Genomic DNA, 17,778 nt, shown 5'->3' with positions numbered 1-17,778 from the left:
GAAAATCAAGATCGAACTACATATGTACACAGCCAGTTCAGATTGGAAAATACCACAGCTCTTTATTTAAGGTGCTCCTTCTTAACTGAATCATTTACCTATGCTTGTTATCTGATCCATTCTTCTCTAAGTATGTGAAAATATTTTACTGAAATGCAAATGCTTTTATCAATACAAATCCTCATGTCAACACTTTGTGTTTTATAATTTGTTACAAGAGGAAAATCTCAGGTTATCCACAAGAAGGCGTGCTTGCAGAAAATGAAAATCATATCTGAAAAATAGAGTTTAAAAACTACTATACATTTGTATTATTTGTACGTACAAATGTTGTTGTATTGTAAATTTACACATTGGAAGACTGAAATCTTCTTTCCTTATCGTCTACTGTACAATTCAATTAGAAGACGATGAATGTTGTACCTCTTGTACCTCCTAATTCAATTTCCATCCCACCATGTTGATCTATGAAATCAATCATCTGATTAATAGCTTCCTCAGTTCCAATACGGTCAGGTCCAGATAAAATCTAAAAGAAAATATATTAGTTAAGATAAATCCATATTTTAGCAGAGGAAATAAAATTGCTTTGACTTACTTCTTTTATGGCGGAAATGATCATGGGAAGATTCTTGTTATTGCTTCCAAATAGGTCTTCATCCGAACTGATCAATGCACACAGTGTACAACTTTTGGCTTAGCCCAATATACACATGTGCCAAAGTATGAATATAGTAAAAATATTGATATAGAGCAAAAAGTGGTCCAAAGGAGAATTTTTTTTTTTTTGAAGAAGGTCCAAAGGAGAATTAAGAACAGTTTAACACCTTTGTATCAATTTAGAAAGCAGTCCATGTGCATATCTAGCTTCATCGTAAGCATGCTTCAACGGCAAGAAGTTTAACCATTTTTGAACCACCTGCTTAAAAGAATTATGATTGGGGAACACACAAAAAAATGTGGCAAGGCAAAGCTAGCACTAGCAGTAAAAACTACAGATAAAAAAGTAATCATTGCAGATCAACAGTTGCAGTGCAGAAGTCATGTTGACAAAGTAATAATAAAAGGAACACGGTTGTGAGTCGTGACTCTCACGATCATTCTATGTATCAATTCATAAAAGTTAACAGTTTGCATCATGCATAGGTTTTATACTTTGTTACAAAATTATAGTCACAAGGACAAAGGTGTAATAACTGATATTGGTGTAATCTAATTGTAGACTCTGATGATGAATTATTGAATTATATGTTAACATAATACTTTCTAACATCTAGTTGCAATCTGTTTAAAAAAAAAAAAAAACATCTAGTTGCAATCTAATTTGTATATTATAATATGAAGCATAAGAGGAACTTGTGGAACCAATGTATTGGTCCCTGTATTCCTGTGTGTGATGCTTCGGACGCATGAAAGAATAATAGTTGTCGCAGTGAACCAACTATTATTTCTCATCTAACTAATCTTATTTTAATAATTATTTTCTCTCCTAAATAAACTAAAGTCATAAAAACGGGAAAATATTAAAGGCAGATAATCTAATTTCTATTGATATTTTGGAAGATTATTACCTTAGGGCCAATAATGTCACGTTGAAACTCAATGATTTTTCCAAGAGCTGAAACTGCGGTATCATATAATAGTTCACTAATTGAAAGTCTTTTACTGATGACTTTGTATAGCCTTAAGATACACACTGCATAAAACCTATTACTTGTCAAGTTGTCACATTCCAACATAGCACTTTAGTGCTTTTAAGTTTAAGAGCTTAAATAACCTTTCAAAACAAAAGTTAAGGGCTTAAAGAAGTTACCATTAGCAGAGGATTTAAATTGATCGCCTCCATACATAGCACAGATACCAATCGCCCGTGTAGCATGCTGGAATGATCATTACCCAAAAACTAATGTTCATTTTTCTTATATATAAATTATTGAAGAAACAAAATTAGTCACTCATATTTGATATTTTACCAGCCCAGAACAAGGATAATCTCTCTTTAAAGCAAAACAGAAGGCTAAATTATATCTGTCATGATACCTGTTCAAATAGCACACGGGAACAACACATATTATATTAATGTCGGCATTATTATTGCTATAACTTTAGACGAAAATGATCAAAGAAACTTGATTTACGTCGGCAATTTGTCTGGGAATAGTGGAAAGGTAACGTTAAAAATGGAAATTGCAAAAGCCACCAGTCTATCTGGATTGTCATCAGCCTGCCAAAGATTACATAGAAGCAATAATAAACTTTATGAAAAAAATCAGCAGGAGCAAAATTTTTACTTAAGATTATTACGTAGAACATATAGCGCTGTAGATTATAACATCCCGTCTAATTTGAATATGAATATTCCCTAATTTATTAGTGGTCGACATCAGAACAGACGTTTCTGTGGATTGGATTTAATCAATTTTTCGTAGAAATGGTTTAGATTGGATTTATTTTTCCATTTCTTTTTAGAAAAAGATAAAAATGAATATAAAATATTAAATATACAAATTAATCTATCTTATCAAACATCACATTCATATATTAATATAACTCTAACCATAGTTCAAATATGAATTGTAAGTTGAAAATAATCTTTTTTTTTTAATATTTGCAGAAGGTTGAAAATAATCTTCTCCTGATCTATATTACTCTTGTTTGAAATAAGCAGATTTTCTAGCACGATGATTATAACAAGCTCATTTAAAGAAAATTGAGATGAGAAGAAATAACAAAGGAGAACATACCAAAAAATCAACAACATTTGACATGAGGTCATCAACATGTAGCTTGCATCGGTCTTTAAATGTGATGATTGTTGTTTCTATTAACTGAACTACCTCCTGTGATGAGTGAAAAAATCTGATTATCATTCTGTTAGGAAACAATCATTTAGTGTATGTTTTCTTTTACTTTTGGAGGAGGCCAAATTAATTTTAAAAGTATAACAATTATAGGAAACAATCATTTAGTGTATGTTTTCTTTTACTTTTGGAGGAGGCCAAATTAATTTTAAAAGTATAACATTTATTTGTTCACCTATTTAGTTGTCCTAAATTATTTTGCAAAAACAAAAAAATGTACTTAAAAGTCAAATTGATTTTGGCACCAAAATTTAATTTAAATCTAGAATTTCGAGTTTTTGCCTACATAATTATTCTAAAATTTATTGCGCAATTCATTTTTTTTTTTTGTATTAACCCTCTAGTTTCTAGGCGAAGGGGGCCTCGGTAATCCAGAGTTCAGCCACGAGGTCAATAAAGTTTGGCCAAGAATTGTTCCCACTAGGATCAATTAAAATATATTAAAATATAAATAGCTTGATATTCAACAGAATTCCAACCAAAATCAATTTTAAAGGTGCGAAAAATCAACTGTGCACATTTATTGAATTAATGCATGAAAAACTAATTATGTCCAATATACATATTAAATTCATGATTGCTCTCTCATACACACAGACACACACAAATATAAATATATTTAATTAAAAAAAAATTCTTTTTTTTAATAACAAAAGTTATTTTTCCTTTAATTTATCTTTTAAATCTTTTGAATATTATGCACTATACAATATAAATAACTTTTTAATATTTGGCATAATGCATATGTGTATTCAAAAAGGCAAGATAATTCCTCATCAGAAAAAAATGGCAAGAGGATTTATAGATACAACCTGAAGTGTATCTTCTGTTGGTAAAGATTCACACCCACTTTCTGAAGCCACCACTTCTTCTGCTTTATTTATTTCAGTATCAATAATCTTTTTTGTTGTATCATCTATTCCATCAGCAATAACCTTGATCAATTGGTCACTGAAAAATGAACTAGAGGTCTGCATAATGAACATGTGTTTACTTATATGATGAAATATGATCTAAACATATCACCAATATGTATTTTGCAGAAATGTATTCAACCTGAATGCATCTGGCAAGTAACCTCATTACTATTGTATACAAATCCCTATCTGTTTCCTGCATGTTTTTTACAATGGCAAGAAATAAGTGGATCCATAAACTGATAAATTAAAAAGTAAGAACAATAACCAAATACCTTCTTCAACGCTTCAATCAGAGATTGCACAATGAAGAAAGTAAAACCTCTTTTAATCTCCATATTTTTGTCAGCTACTTTAAGTGAGAGTAATAGGTTTGGAAGACCTAGAATTATAAAGTGAATTATTTTATCAAAAATGGCTTAATCACAAATTTCAAGATTTTAAGTTGAACTCAAATAACTTGAATTTATATTCACCTAAAATAGAAGCCTTTCGAATTTGAAAACTAGAACAACCAAGCAAGCGTGTAAACATTGTATTGACCTAAACAATTAAATACATGTTTAATTAGTTGCATGTTTGTTTTTAAGGTAGAAACCTCTACATAAACCACAAATATCGGATTTATCAAACCAACCTTGCCAATGTGGGGGGGAAAGCTTCTTGATGACCGAACAGCAAAATATGACAATATATTACAAGCCTGAACTATCATAGTTTCAACCAAATCCTTTTCACCATCATCCTTGAGCTTATCGACCGTTAAGTCAAGATAGTGTTGAATGGACCCAAGCAACATTGGCATAAGTTTATCTATAAATTTGTCAATACTCACTCTTGGGCATCGGCAGATTTGTTCTAGAGCCTGCATAATGTTAAATCAATAAGGAATATAAACTTGACTCTGACATTATCATAGTTTTCAAATATACCTGTAAGATGATACATTTTGCAAAGTATCCTGTATTGCTCAATTTTCCTTCAAGTGATATTAGAGATTCCACGACCTTCAAATGTTACGAGATCAATTAGCACAAAAAGAAATTAAATTTTCCTTCAAGTGATATTAGAGATTCCATGACCTTCAAATGTTATGAGATCAATTAGCACAAAAAGAAAACTCATAATTATTTGACAACCTTTAAGATATGAGTTTGTCACAAATTTAACAAAATTTTGAATGATGTATACCAAGATCACAATGTGCATCATGATTATTGTTGAACGATCGCAAAAGCACTTGTATGACCAAAAAATTAAATATTTTCTAATCCCCTTTTAATTTAGAATTTCTACTTATCTAAATTTTAATTTTTGTTTCAACAATACATTCTATATAATTTGAGTCAATTCAAAATAGAATTAGCAGAAATACTCACCTGAACAGCTTCCTCCTCTTTGAAACTATCTGGCCCAACTTTCCTAACAAGATATATCATACATTCTAGACATTTGGCAAAGATCAACAATGCAGGTGAACTATGCTTATTAAACACAATGACTTTCAGTGTTTCCATTGTTGTATCGTAATAATTTTGACGAAAAGTTACCTGCATGCAACAATTACACATCAAATCACATCAGGGTAATTATTTACCGTAATCAAAACCTACATCATCAACTCTAGACCTCAGATGTTAATGTTTACCGGCATTGAAACTGCAAAAGATTTCAGGGTATCAATAGCTTCGACCTGTAACTTCTGTTTATCATGCTGAAAACATAGAAAAACCAGTTAGCTTATTGTAACTACATAAAACATGAAACCATAGAAAAGTAACGGCTGAGACTACACTAACACGATGTGGAATATGTAGAAACAATCATATGGATTATGTACAGTATGCAATGATTGCATATAAAACCACAATGCATGTGTAAATGAGAAGTTGATAGTGAAAATTGCAGACTATGTACCTTAAGAAGTAGTAGTACAAGTAATGATGCTACCATTGGTTCCCCAAAAGGTAATATTTTGTCTATGCCACAATTTTTTACCAAGGAATGAATGCCAATAACAGCATATAACTGCAGAAAATAGTAAACAAAGGATATCATTTATAAAACAACTTAATAAATAAAGCTTCAATTATACATGAAAACTTCAGTGAAATAAACTTTTAAGATAATTACTATGTCTAAAAATTTGGAATAAAATTATGATAGTGAAAATTGCAATATAATAGAGTCAATCAATTGTAACTTGTGAATTGTAATAATCAATCAAGAAGCAGCGCTAGCACTAAAAGCTACCTGCATTGCTGCTATGTTGTGGTGTCCATAAGTAAATAGAAACATAAATTGAAACAGAGAAAACAAGCAACTCTTTAATAACAGATGTCAAGCTGCAGCATTTATGTTTGTACCTGTACACGTACACAAGAGTTCCATCTAATGATGGGAACTAGTTTAGTCAATAACTTCTTGTGATAATCGCCATGCATTAGTTGTTCCTTAAATTCACTCAAACACGCAATTGCGTGCATAGCAGCCCAAAGTACCCGGGGGTCCAGATCATCCAGTGACTTAAGGACCAGACTCACCACTTGGTCAAAGTATTGTATCATGTCCTGCTGTAGCAAAAGGGAATAGAGAATCAGATATGAATGAAATTGTTAGCATCACAAACAACACGATATGCACGAAATCGGAAAAAATAGTAATAAATTAATAATTAATAATAATAATCATTTTCTAGCATTGTGCGTCCTCAGACAAAACTTGCAGTTGCATAATGGTCAGCTTCTCGCACAAGAATGTATGGTGCAAGCGTATGTATATAAATACCATTCTATTGACCAAATGGAAAACTTATTTTGCAGAAAGTTACACACAATCACACATCTTAACATACATATATCATGACCAAGGTTTTAAAAACTGGTCTGCAACTGTATTTGTGGCCGCGATGTAATTTTTTTTTCCTTTTTCCTACAGCCACATCGCAACTCTGCAATATTTCATAATAGTAAGGATCACGTCACAATACAGCTGCAGGCCTCATTCACATCCTTGATCACAATTTACCTTAGTTTGCATGATAACAAAATGATGTGAAAAAAATTGCAATGCTTGTCTAGAAACACATACAAGCTTCTCAAAACATGACATGACACACACACAGACACACACACACACACACACACAAATGCATACCCCTTTGAAGTTTCTCTCTGCAATCCAACCAATGGCAAGCAATGCTGCATGACGAAGCTGCCAATCAATCTTTGATGCATATTTCACTGTTATTATCTCAATTGCCGTGGGAACAAACACACCTTCATCCCCATCTAAAGAGAGTGAATTGAACAAGAAAATCCCAAGGTAGAAACCATCTGTCAACCCAACGTTCACACTGTACTCATAGTCAACATCATACCAAAGAGGATCATCAACAACACACGACAACATGTTCATAGCAACTACAAGGACTCTCTTCATTTCCTCACAAGAAACATTCTTGATCACATTCTCTTCATAGAGCTCCTTGATAACAGTACACGCTTTAATCCTCAGTTCCTCGCTTGCACCTTCTACCTCCGCTGCCCGAATCATGCACCAAAACACTTCGCCATATTTCCCCTTAAAGAAATTTCCATCATCCAATGAAACTAAATCACACAAACGACTAACCCTATTAACCAGAACCTGTTCATCTCCATGCTGATCAATGATATTCAACAAAATCAACAAGAGAGAATCATATAAATCTGTTTTCTGAAAATTCTTCGACAATAACATCAATGAAATCGATGAATCGTATGCCAGCGCCTTCAAATCCTGATCCATCGAGTAAATAAATTCCGAATTCTTCAAGACAACGAGATCAAAGTTCCCTTGATTCAGCCAGAACTCTCTGTTTTGAAAAGCATTCACCGGAAATTCCACAAACAACGTAAGCCCTTTCTTATTGTTTGATTGCGAGTCAGCAGAAATGCAATCACAAGCATACTGAAGAAGCTCCTCCCAAACAAGAGAGGATCGGTACAACCTATCAGCGAGTAAACCAATCGTTTGGCATAGCACAGGAAACAGAATTTCTTCGGATTCTACCTTAACTGAATGAAGGAGAAGGTTTCTCATTGCCATAAGGATTTTGGAGTGGAGAAAACTCGTTGGATTCTTTTGAATTGAATGAAGGATAGCAACGATTTCAGTTCGTATTTGAAACGGAGGATGCAACTGGAGGATTTTAGCAAGCTTGAATGAGAATGAATTAGGGTAATTAAGTTCGAAAGATTTGAAGATCGTCAACAACGATTCATCCTTGGTTTGAGCGTATTCATCAATTGCTTCTTGAAGCGACGATAAGTCGTTGGATTCGATGAAAATTGCAGTGTGATCTTGAAGTTTATGGCCATGAATGAGTGATTTATCTTGATTATTTTCGATGAATCTTCTCTTGACAATTCTCTGTTCAAAGAAATTGCGATGTGGCGAATTTATATCTGGATCAAACGGATTTCGTAGGGAAAATCCTGGCGGTGGTTTTGGTGGTGGTAGCGGTGGTGACCAAAATCTCGGAGTTGAGTTTGATTCAGAGGTTGACGCCATTGTTGGGACTTGAGAGCTGAGAAGATTCAAATTCAATCGCTGATTTTGGAGGGAAATGTAACTGTTTTTCTGTTGTGGCAGTTGTCCACGTCAGCTTTTATATTGAGTTGAGGAAGCGTATTTCTTACATTTGGGCTTAATGTGATGATGGGCCTCTGAACCCTGAAGCCCATTAGAAGCTTCTCGTCTTCCAGCGTCTTTTCTTCTTCGATGATTCTCCTCCGATGGCGTCGAGATTCTCGTCATCTTCATTAGTGGTTTTTGAGATTTTGATTGATTCCATGCTTCTGCTTCTGCTTCAGCTTTGATTCCAAAACCCTAGCTATGTACTATTTCGAGATTTAGATTAGATGATTTTATTTGACACTCTTTTATTTCTGTTTTTTTTTTTTTTGTAGAAATTGATTCCATGCTTCTGCTTCAGCTTTTTTTTTGTAGTGGATAAGATGAAGACGAAATGAACGGGTAATATGAAAAGTGAAAATTTCACATGAATCGATCTAGGCATGCATCTAGCAGTTGGATATTCGGGTCAAAACTATCCGGTAATGGCTTGGTCCACTTCCATTTGAAGTTTTTGTTAAATAAGGGGACAATAAGGAAAATTTTAACATGAGGGAACCTATTTTACCCGGAACCTATGTTACCCAGCTTAATACAATTACCTTATGTTTTTAGTATTGTGTTAAAATGCAAAGTGAATATATTGTATCTAATAAACTATGTATGTTGATAATATGATTTAATTGTGTTCTTATGCAATTATTTTTTTATGTTGTGTGATGATTATAAAGGAAAAATATTAAGATTGAGGTATCTTAATAAAGAAGTAAGTTGAATTATATTCACTTAATAAATGAAGAGTTATATGCTGGCTAAATGTGAGTAAATTCATGATATACATCAAGATTATCAAAACCGGACCGGACTGGCCGGTCGGACCGGTCAGACCGTGAACCGGTCATGAAAATGGTTCGGTTTTGAGCAAAAAACGGACAGGAAACCGACCGACAAAAAAACGCGTGAACCGGGGTCGAACCGGCCGAGCAGTTCAAGCGGTTTTGCAGTTTTTTTTTTAAAAAAAAAAAACAGCGCAAGACGACGTCGTTTTACCTTTTTTTTTTAAAAAAAAAAAACTGAAACAAACCAACGACGTCGTAGGAATAGGAAATGTTTTTGTTTTTCATTTGGTTTAAATTATAAATTTTATTTTATTTTATTTTGACTTGCGATATTTTATCTTTTTAATGTGTGAAATTTTGAAATATTGAGCAATTATTCATATATTTTTATTTATATATTAATTAAAATATATATATTTAATTAAAAACGGTTCGACCCCGATTGAACCCGGTCCGACCAATTGAACTTTGAACCGGTGAACTCGCCGGTTCGATGACCGGTCCGGTTCTGACAACCTTGATATACATACATGCGTTCATGAATCATATAGGATATTGGATATTCCAATAAAGAAGTATATCAGATTATATTAATCTGATAAAGAATGATATTAGAGGTGAGATACTCTAATACAGAAGATGGTACCACATGCATTAGATGTCATCGCATAAAGATGAAGCATTAGATTGCATTAGGGTATGTGTACATTGTGTGATAATTGGTATATGACACACACTTTGCTAAGTGTAATAATTGTTATGTGACACTTATGTTTGGAATTTGTTGATAATTGTCTATTTGTGATTAGACTTGCTTAATATGTTAATTGTCCAATAATTATAAATGAAATTGGTTTCAATCTCTTGTGCACTATGAATAATGTGATATGACGATGTATATTTATGATTTATGAATATGCATGAATTGTGATGTAGTGTTTAAGTATTATTACTTACACTTGTATATTTGATTATGTTATCTAACTTTCATGCTTTGTGTTATGTGTTGAACCGTTGGGGGTTCAGATACTCAGGTTCAGGATCCGGCTCAGAGTTAGAGGAGTTGCTCGTGCTTAGTGTAGCACACTTTTTGGTGAGGAGTTTAGCTTAGACTACTCCTTTAGATATATATCTTTTTGATGGGTTGTATATAATTGCCCTGATTAGGTGTAATACCGTGTCGGGATATTCGCTTGATTTGTATTCACGCCCGTGATGACTATATTTGACCTTGCTAATCCTTTTTTGTTGTATAAATGTAATATCCTTGTTGATGATATGACTTGGAGCCTTAGGATATTATATGAACAATATGGTGAATGTATGATATGCACAATGAAACTATGTTTACTTTTAATTTTCGTTGTGCGAGCATGATAAATAGTTGTCGTGTTTTCGTGTATGAAGCGTGACGCCTTTATTTCTTAAGTGTTTTATTTATTTATATTCAATAAATGAGCATTAAGGGTTTGGGTGTTACATTTCGTATGAGTATTGTCTAACTCAAACTCGTGATTTATTTAAATCAGACGTAGTTAAAACTAGTGTATCCAAAGTTGTTGCAATGTAACTTACTTTTGGGCTTAGTTCCTCCATTTTTTAAAAAAGAAAAAAGAAAGAAGATATTAGTATTTTAACTTAAATGTTTTTATTTAATTTTTAATAATTAATTTAGAGATTATTTATTTGATCTATGTAATTTAGGAATTAAGAGAATGGTATTTAAAATTATTTTTTATCCACCCCACATAACAATTCAATTCCAAATACATGTCACTATCACATTCCACTTCTTCTTCCAACCACCACTGTACATTGCTCAAACTTTGCTGCCAAACCCGCAACCTCACCAACGCAAAAAAACTCCATTGTCACATTATCAAATCCATTCCAAACCCAGAAACCTTTCTCTTAAACAATTTCATCAGCTCCTATGCAAATCTCGGCTCAATTACCTATGCCCGCAGGGTGTTTGATAAAATGCCTCACCCAAATCTCTACTCTGGGAACACCATTCTTTCCGCTTACTCTAAACTGGGTCGTGTTCATGAGATGGAATACATGTTTGATGCAATGCCAACACGAGATGGGGTGTCGTGTGGAGTTCACTTATCTCGGGTTATGCTGCTTGTGGTTCTATTTATCAGTTTGTAAAGGCTTATAATTTGATGTTGAGTGAAGGGTCATTTAATTTGAATCGGATTACGTTCTCGACTTTGCTTATACTTGCATCAAAACGAGGTTGTGTTCAATTGGGTAGGCAGATTCATGGACATGTAGTGAAGTTTGGTTTTATGTCGTATGTTTTTGTTGGGAGTCCTTTGGTGGATATGTATTCAAAGATGGGAATGATATCTTGTGCATGGCAGGCTTTTGATGAGTTGCCTGAGAAGAACGTGGTTATGTATAATACGTTGATAACAGGATTGATGCGGTGCGGTAGGCTTGAAGATTCCAAGCGATTGTTTCTAGATATGCGAGAAAGGGATTCAATTTCTTGGACATCGATGATTACAGGGTTTACTCAGAATGGATTGTACAGAGATGCAATTGATTTTTTCAGAGAGATGACACTGGCAAATCTACAGATGGATCAGTATACGTTTGGAAGTGTTTTAACCGCGGGGGTATTATGGCTTTGCAAGAAGGCAAGCAAGTTCATGCTTATATTATTAGGACGGATTATAAGGATAATATATTTGTCTCCAGTGCTCTTGTTGACATGTATTGCAAGTGTAAGAATATAATATCAGCAGAAACTGTTTTCAAGAAGATGACTTGCAAGAACGTTGTCTCTTGGACTGCAATGTTAGTGGGTTATGGACAAAATGGCCATAGTGAAGAAGCTGTTAAAATCTTTAGTGATATGCAAAAATATGGGATTGAGCCAGATGATTTCACCCTCGGAAGTGTAATTAGCTCATGCGCAAACCTTGCAAGCATAGAAGAGGGTGCTCAGTTCCACGCCAGAGCTCTCATTTCTGGCCTAAGTTTATTTATTACTGTTTCCAATGCTCTGGTTACATTGTATGGTAAATGTGGAAGCATTGAAGACTACCATAGATTTTTTAGGGAGATGAGGTTCAAGGATGAAGTCACATGGACTGCACTTGTTTCTGGCTATGCTAAGTTTGGTAAAGCCAATGAAACAATCAGGTTATTTGAAAGCATGTTAGCGTATGGTTTAAAACCTGACAAGGTTACATTTATCGGGGTTCTTTCAGCTTGTAGTAGAGCAGGTTTAGTGGAAAAAGGAAATCAGATATTTGAATCGATGATTATGGAACATAGGATTGTACCAATTCAAGATCATTACACTTGCATGATTGATCTCTTCAGTCGAGCTGGGAGGTTAGAAGAAGCGAGGAATTTTATAAACAAGATGCCTTTCAGGCCTGATGCAATTGGTTGGTCAACGTTGTTAAGTTCGTGTAGATTCTACGGGAACATGGACATTGGCAAGTGGGCAGCCGAGTTTCTTATGCGAGAAAGGGATTCAATTTCTAATCAGCCGAGTTTCTAATCAGCCGAATTAGACCCACATAACACTGCTAGCTACGTCTTACTTTCAAGTGTATATGCTGCTAAAGGAAAATGGGAGGAAGTTGCTAGATTAAGAAAAGGTATGAGAGATAAGTGTCTGAGAAAGGAACCGGGATGTAGCTGGATCAAATATAAGAACCAAGTGCATGTTTTCTCTGCCGATGATAAGTCAAATCCATTTTCAGATCAGATATATTCTGAGCTTGAAAAGTTGAACTACAAAATGATAAAAGAGGGTTATGTGCCTGATATGAATTCTGTTCTGCATGATGTTGAAGATTCAGAGACAATTAAGATGCTTAATCACCATAGTGAAAAGCTTGCAATTGCCTTTGGGTTGTTATTTATTCCTCCTGGTTTGCCCATACGAATAGTTTAAAATCTGAGGGTTTGTGGGGATTGCCACAATGCAACTAAATATATATCTAAGGTCACCCAGAGAGAGATTCTTGTAAGAGACACAGCCCGGTTCCACTTGTTTAAAGATGGAATGTGTTCATGTGGAGACTTTTGGTGATTGTGTATTGAAGTCATTGCACATGAGGTAGCCTCTATTTTCTTTTGTATTTATTAAACTTCTTCATCACCCCCCATTAATTATTTATTTCTCTTAGATTTAGGCCTAAATCAGCCTCTCAAAACTAGCATTTAGGATTAGAGATGCCCATTCTTTATAAACACTTTTCGAGGCCTTATCTCTAGTCAATGTGGTAATTGAGTTTTTCCAATAAGCCCCCTAACCCCAACGCTATTGGGCTTTGTGCTTGAAAATATAGTGGGTGGTCTGATGGATCTAGTATAGGCTATGATGCCAACTTAAATTTGAGTTTAACCCCACATAACCGGCTTTAAGGTGAGTGGTACTGATTCTCTATAGACTTCTTATTTAGATCTTATCTCTAATCAATTTTTTCAACTATCAAGTGCATCTTTGGAAATAATGATTTTTTTTTTCTCTCTAAATAAGACAATATTTCATATTCAGTTACTGTTTCCCTAAACAAATCTGTATCATTTACAAGCTTATGAATAATACATAAAAGTTTATTTATTTTCATAAGTTGTTTTGTATAAGCTCAAAAATAAGTCAATCCAAACGGGCCCTATAGAAACAGCTTATGCCATGTTCATAAGCTGTTTTCAACTTATTTCTTGTAAGCTCTCCATGAAAGCTAATGAAAATAGCTTATGGCTTATATGAAAACAGTTTGATTTTATTCTATCTTTCTATTGATGTAGAAAAAACTTATACATAAGTACTTATATGATAAACGTTTTTGAAGTACAAGTAAATGTATACTGCAAAAATACATATTGGATCCAAATTTGCTTTTGCTTATGAGTATTTATGCTTAGAAACTTCGATAGAGTTTTCTATGATTTCACTTATCATGAAAAGTGGATAAGTTGAATGTTTTAGGCTACTTGATTTTCAGGTGATGTACTTTCTGGAACAACTTCATCTGGAAGTCATCATTTCGGTGTACTTGAAGGATGGTTCGGTGAACACTGGTCGACTGGGCGTACTTTTGTTCTTCTTGTGACAACCCTTGTTGTATTTACTCCATTAGGATTCTTTAAGAGAATAGGTACAATTTTATACAATAGAATAAATTCAAGTATGCTACATGATTTACCTCATTTAGTAGGTGAATAATCAATTATTTATGTGCCTGCAGATTCATTAAGATATACTTCTGGTTTAGCAATGGCTTTGGCAATTGTTTTTCTTGTCATAACTGCAGGAATCACATTTGTTAAATTGTTCAATGGAAGTATAGAGAGTCCAAGATTGCTTCCTAATATTACTGATATCACATCTATTTGGAATCTATTCACAGCAGTTCCGGTTCTTGTTGTTAACTACACAGTCAATCAAAGAGAGAAATAGAAAGAACAAAAGAGGCTAGGGTTTCATTACATGAACAAAAACTAATATGTATAAGAGTTACCTTACAATATATATAGTAAGACTTAGACTAGTACTTAGAAACTTAAAGCCCAATAACTTATTATCTAACACTTGTCACGGCATTTGTTTGTCATTACAATGTGTTCTTGATAACAAATTTTGACAACAATTTGGATGGTAAGATGGTAAATGCAGTTCAAGTATGTGTTTATTACGTTTGGTTGATGATTAATGAATATAAGATAATGTGACAACTCACAACAAATTAATCATCGATTGAACGTAAATAATCATGATTTTGAACATCATTAACCAAGATTTTCCAGGTGTTCAACTATACATGGTATCCGTTAAGTTAACCATCGAAATTGTGTTCCAATATACAATGATATCAACTAACCACGATTAATGAGTTGATTAAAGTTCTAAATTATATATACTTGAAAGTTATGGTTAATGTCGTTCTTATTTATGGTTAATTGTGTTCAATATGGATGATTAATTTGTTGCGAGTTGTCACATCTATTTGCTTTGACTGAAAGTAATCTTTTTGCAAAGATACAATTCACACAAAAACGCTATTCTAATATTTGATTTATCAAAATCAAACAATAGTACTAAGAAATTTGAAGTACTTGAAGAATATATAAGTTTCCCTAAAGTATTGTATTTTGCAGTGCATACAATAGACAATGAACTCGGAGACTCTTCACCAATACAACCAGTTATATGTGCATCATTGGTTCTATGTTCTGGCATATACATTCTTACAGCTTTATTTGGATTTCTACTATTTGGCGAAGAAACTCTTGGTGATGTACTGGCCAACTTCGATACTGATCTTGGTTCTATGTTCTGGCTCTAAGGTTTGTTTTCTTACTTTTTTTGTAAATTTCAACTTGTTCATTTTTTTTGGACAAAACTTGTTCATTTTTTTTTTCCAAGTGTTTATAGTGAATGAACCTTTATGACTTGCTGGTTAGTTTATAGTTCCAATTCAATCCTAGTATTACAGCAGCGTTAAAACTCTTGGGGAGAGCTTTGTTGTCATTTTGTGGTTCTACCTATCTTGAGGGACTAGTCCTTGTAGTTGCGTGCAGAGAATACTCAATTTACACACAAAAAAATCTAGAGACATTTATCAACTTTGTGTTGTCTGAGTAGAACTGAGGGACTTTGGATCACATAAGTAGGGTTTCTAGTTCAAAATTTTTAGACGGAAAAAACATGTTTGAAAGTGAAGACTCCGTTAAAAGTGGTTAGTTAGGTCTCCCACCATAGATCAGTTATTGGAGAAGTGGAACATTTTTTGAACATTGTAAGCTAGTAGTAACTAAAAAATGTAGAGGTTTTTCCCATTTTGACCTTTAATTTTGATGTTTCAGGGATCCACAGAGCATTGCTACTAAGAGGGACAAAATTTTATCCATTGTGATGATTGTTCTTTTCTTGCTGTCTTTGCAAATGCCGTTGCTATATACAGTAATGCTGATGCTTTGTTCAGAAAACAACAAAGTAAATCAAATTGAAACAAACACTTTTCTTGGCCTATGAAGATCCAGCAACAGTTTTAATCAGTGTTGAAATTGTCCAAGGTTTCAGTAGATCAAATTGAACAAGTGAATGAATGAGACCATGTTTCTTGAGATGATTTGAAGAACATTTGAGAGATATACAGAAGAGTTGTGAAAGGAAAAATATAGACATATTTATATATGAAATATTATTTTTTTAGAGTATTTATGAATGGGATTGGATTCATTTTGGAGAGCAAAGTCAGTTTAATAAGTCATTCAGTTTTATTGGTTTTCTTATTTCATCATTCAATTCTCTTAGTTCCGAGATTCGAGCACACCACTGTGCCATTATACATTTACATGTGTTCGTGGTTTATAAATTGAACTGAATTGAACCACGTTAACAGTTTTGTTCAGTTTTTGAAAATCACTTTGATAAAAATGGTTAATTTTTCAAACTAGTTCCAATTTTCTCAAACCAGTTCCAATTCGGTTTACAGTTTCAAACCGGTTAATTCAATTTAAAACTGATTTTTTGTGCATATGCCCAACACTATAGATACAAAAGGTTCACATAAAAATGATGAAATCAAAACAAAGCGCAAGAAATAAAACTCGCCTACCCAACGCCTCAAAAATTTAGGCGAATAACTAAACAGACCAAAGGGTTAACCCACCACAAATTCAAGTAAAAAAATAACAAATTCAAGTTAAAAAATAGTCTTTTTTACAAGACTTCAACCACCACCAAGAAAGAGTTCTCACCCTGTCAAAAATCATCTAAACCGTTGCATGAATAATTTGTTATTTCTTTCTTTCTAGATGTTACAACAACTAATGAACCAAACACCCAAAAGGGAGGATCACACATAACCTCTCGGACGTTTGGCTGCACAAAAACATGATCCAAAACAGCACAACACTCCCTCACCAACTCTTCTTCCCAAGCAAAAGACGACGGTGCCACCACTCAAACCAACACCCATCCTACCTTCTTACTAATATTATTCTCAAACCACTTGTCAACACTCAAACCAACACCACCCTAACTTGACAAACACCCTTCCACCACCGAGACGCTTTTCAACCTCCTCCCAAAATTCTCCCATCCTCTACACCATACTTAGCTACCAAAACCTTAAAACCATGATCCCTCTTGCTACGTCAACTCCATTTCCCTAAGAAAGCTAAATTAAATTCTCTAACCGGACGCATCCTTAAAAATAAATTTCAGTTATAAAAATAAATGTATATAATTATATTTAAAAATATAGGTATGAAATTCTAAATGCAAGTTGGTACAAGAGGTTAACCATATATTTTGCACACCCATATTTCTCAGAGATCTTCTTATGGATTTTATGTTTCATTCGAATAACACTAAATCTCTCATGACTAAACCATAAAATTTGGTCAAATTGTTTAAAGAAGCTATAACAACAATGACATGTAATAATTTTTTTAAAAAGTAAAATAAACCAGAGAAGGAGAAATTACAAGTCATATTAAAGTGGCACTGGAAATTTGAACTCAATAACTTAATATAAATCTAGGGTAAACAAAAACTCAATA

The 17,778-nt window shown here is 33.6% G+C and overlaps 1 protein-coding gene and 1 pseudogene across 5 annotated transcripts; one reads left to right on the top strand and one right to left on the bottom strand.

Annotated features, from left to right (window-relative positions):
* Positions 1 to 252: 252 nt before the first annotated feature.
* On the bottom strand, positions 253 to 8,887 carry LOC123915727 (ran-binding protein 6-like). 5 transcript variants are annotated; one of them, XM_045966936.1, is made up of 19 exons: positions 6,935 to 8,887; positions 6,145 to 6,351; positions 5,696 to 5,806; positions 5,427 to 5,492; positions 5,158 to 5,328; positions 4,711 to 4,785; positions 4,416 to 4,643; positions 4,255 to 4,321; positions 4,054 to 4,160; positions 3,918 to 3,974; positions 3,674 to 3,832; positions 2,745 to 2,840; positions 2,139 to 2,224; positions 1,974 to 2,040; positions 1,814 to 1,880; positions 1,572 to 1,696; positions 828 to 919; positions 599 to 665; positions 253 to 529 (listed from the first exon to the last, which is right to left on the bottom strand). In XM_045966936.1, exons 1-19 carry the CDS (start codon positions 8,330 to 8,332, stop codon positions 401 to 403), a joined length of 3,375 nt encoding a protein of 1,124 aa, XP_045822892.1. In that variant the 5' UTR covers positions 8,333 to 8,887; the 3' UTR covers positions 253 to 400. The 5 variants fall into 5 exon arrangements, 4 of the variants coding, with proteins under 4 accessions (XP_045822892.1, XP_045822893.1, XP_045822894.1 ...); XM_045966937.1 differs by having other exon boundaries at positions 6,145 to 6,348; positions 6,935 to 8,882; XM_045966938.1 differs by lacking the exons at positions 4,054 to 4,160; positions 4,255 to 4,321 and having other exon boundaries at positions 6,935 to 8,764.
* A 2,037-nt stretch (positions 8,888 to 10,924) lies between these two features.
* LOC123917411 lies at positions 10,925 to 16,506 on the top strand (annotated as a pseudogene).
* The last annotated feature ends 1,272 nt before the right edge of the window (positions 16,507 to 17,778 follow it).

This window comes from Trifolium pratense, linkage group LG3, assembly GCF_020283565.1.
Source record: "Trifolium pratense cultivar HEN17-A07 linkage group LG3, ARS_RC_1.1, whole genome shotgun sequence".
Lineage (NCBI taxonomy): Eukaryota > Viridiplantae > Streptophyta > Magnoliopsida > Fabales > Fabaceae > Trifolium > Trifolium pratense.
Note: the sequence above shows the minus strand (reverse complement) of the source record. Positions and strands in the feature narration are given on the sequence as shown.

What these genes read in the sequence shown, in the direction of transcription:
- LOC123915727 (XM_045966936.1), bottom strand. Translation starts at nt 8,332, where the DNA reads ATGGCGTCAACCTCTGAATCAAACTCAACTCCGAGATTTTGGTCACCA. An exon ending in CTTTTGCAGTTTCAATGCCG is followed by an intron (nt 5,329 to 5,426) that starts GTAAACATTAAC and finishes TGTTGCATGCAG; the next exon opens with GTAACTTTTCGTCAAAATTA. An exon ending in AAGAGGAGGAAGCTGTTCAG is followed by an intron (nt 4,786 to 5,157) that starts GTGAGTATTTCT and finishes TAACATTTGAAG; the next exon opens with GTCGTGGAATCTCTAATATC.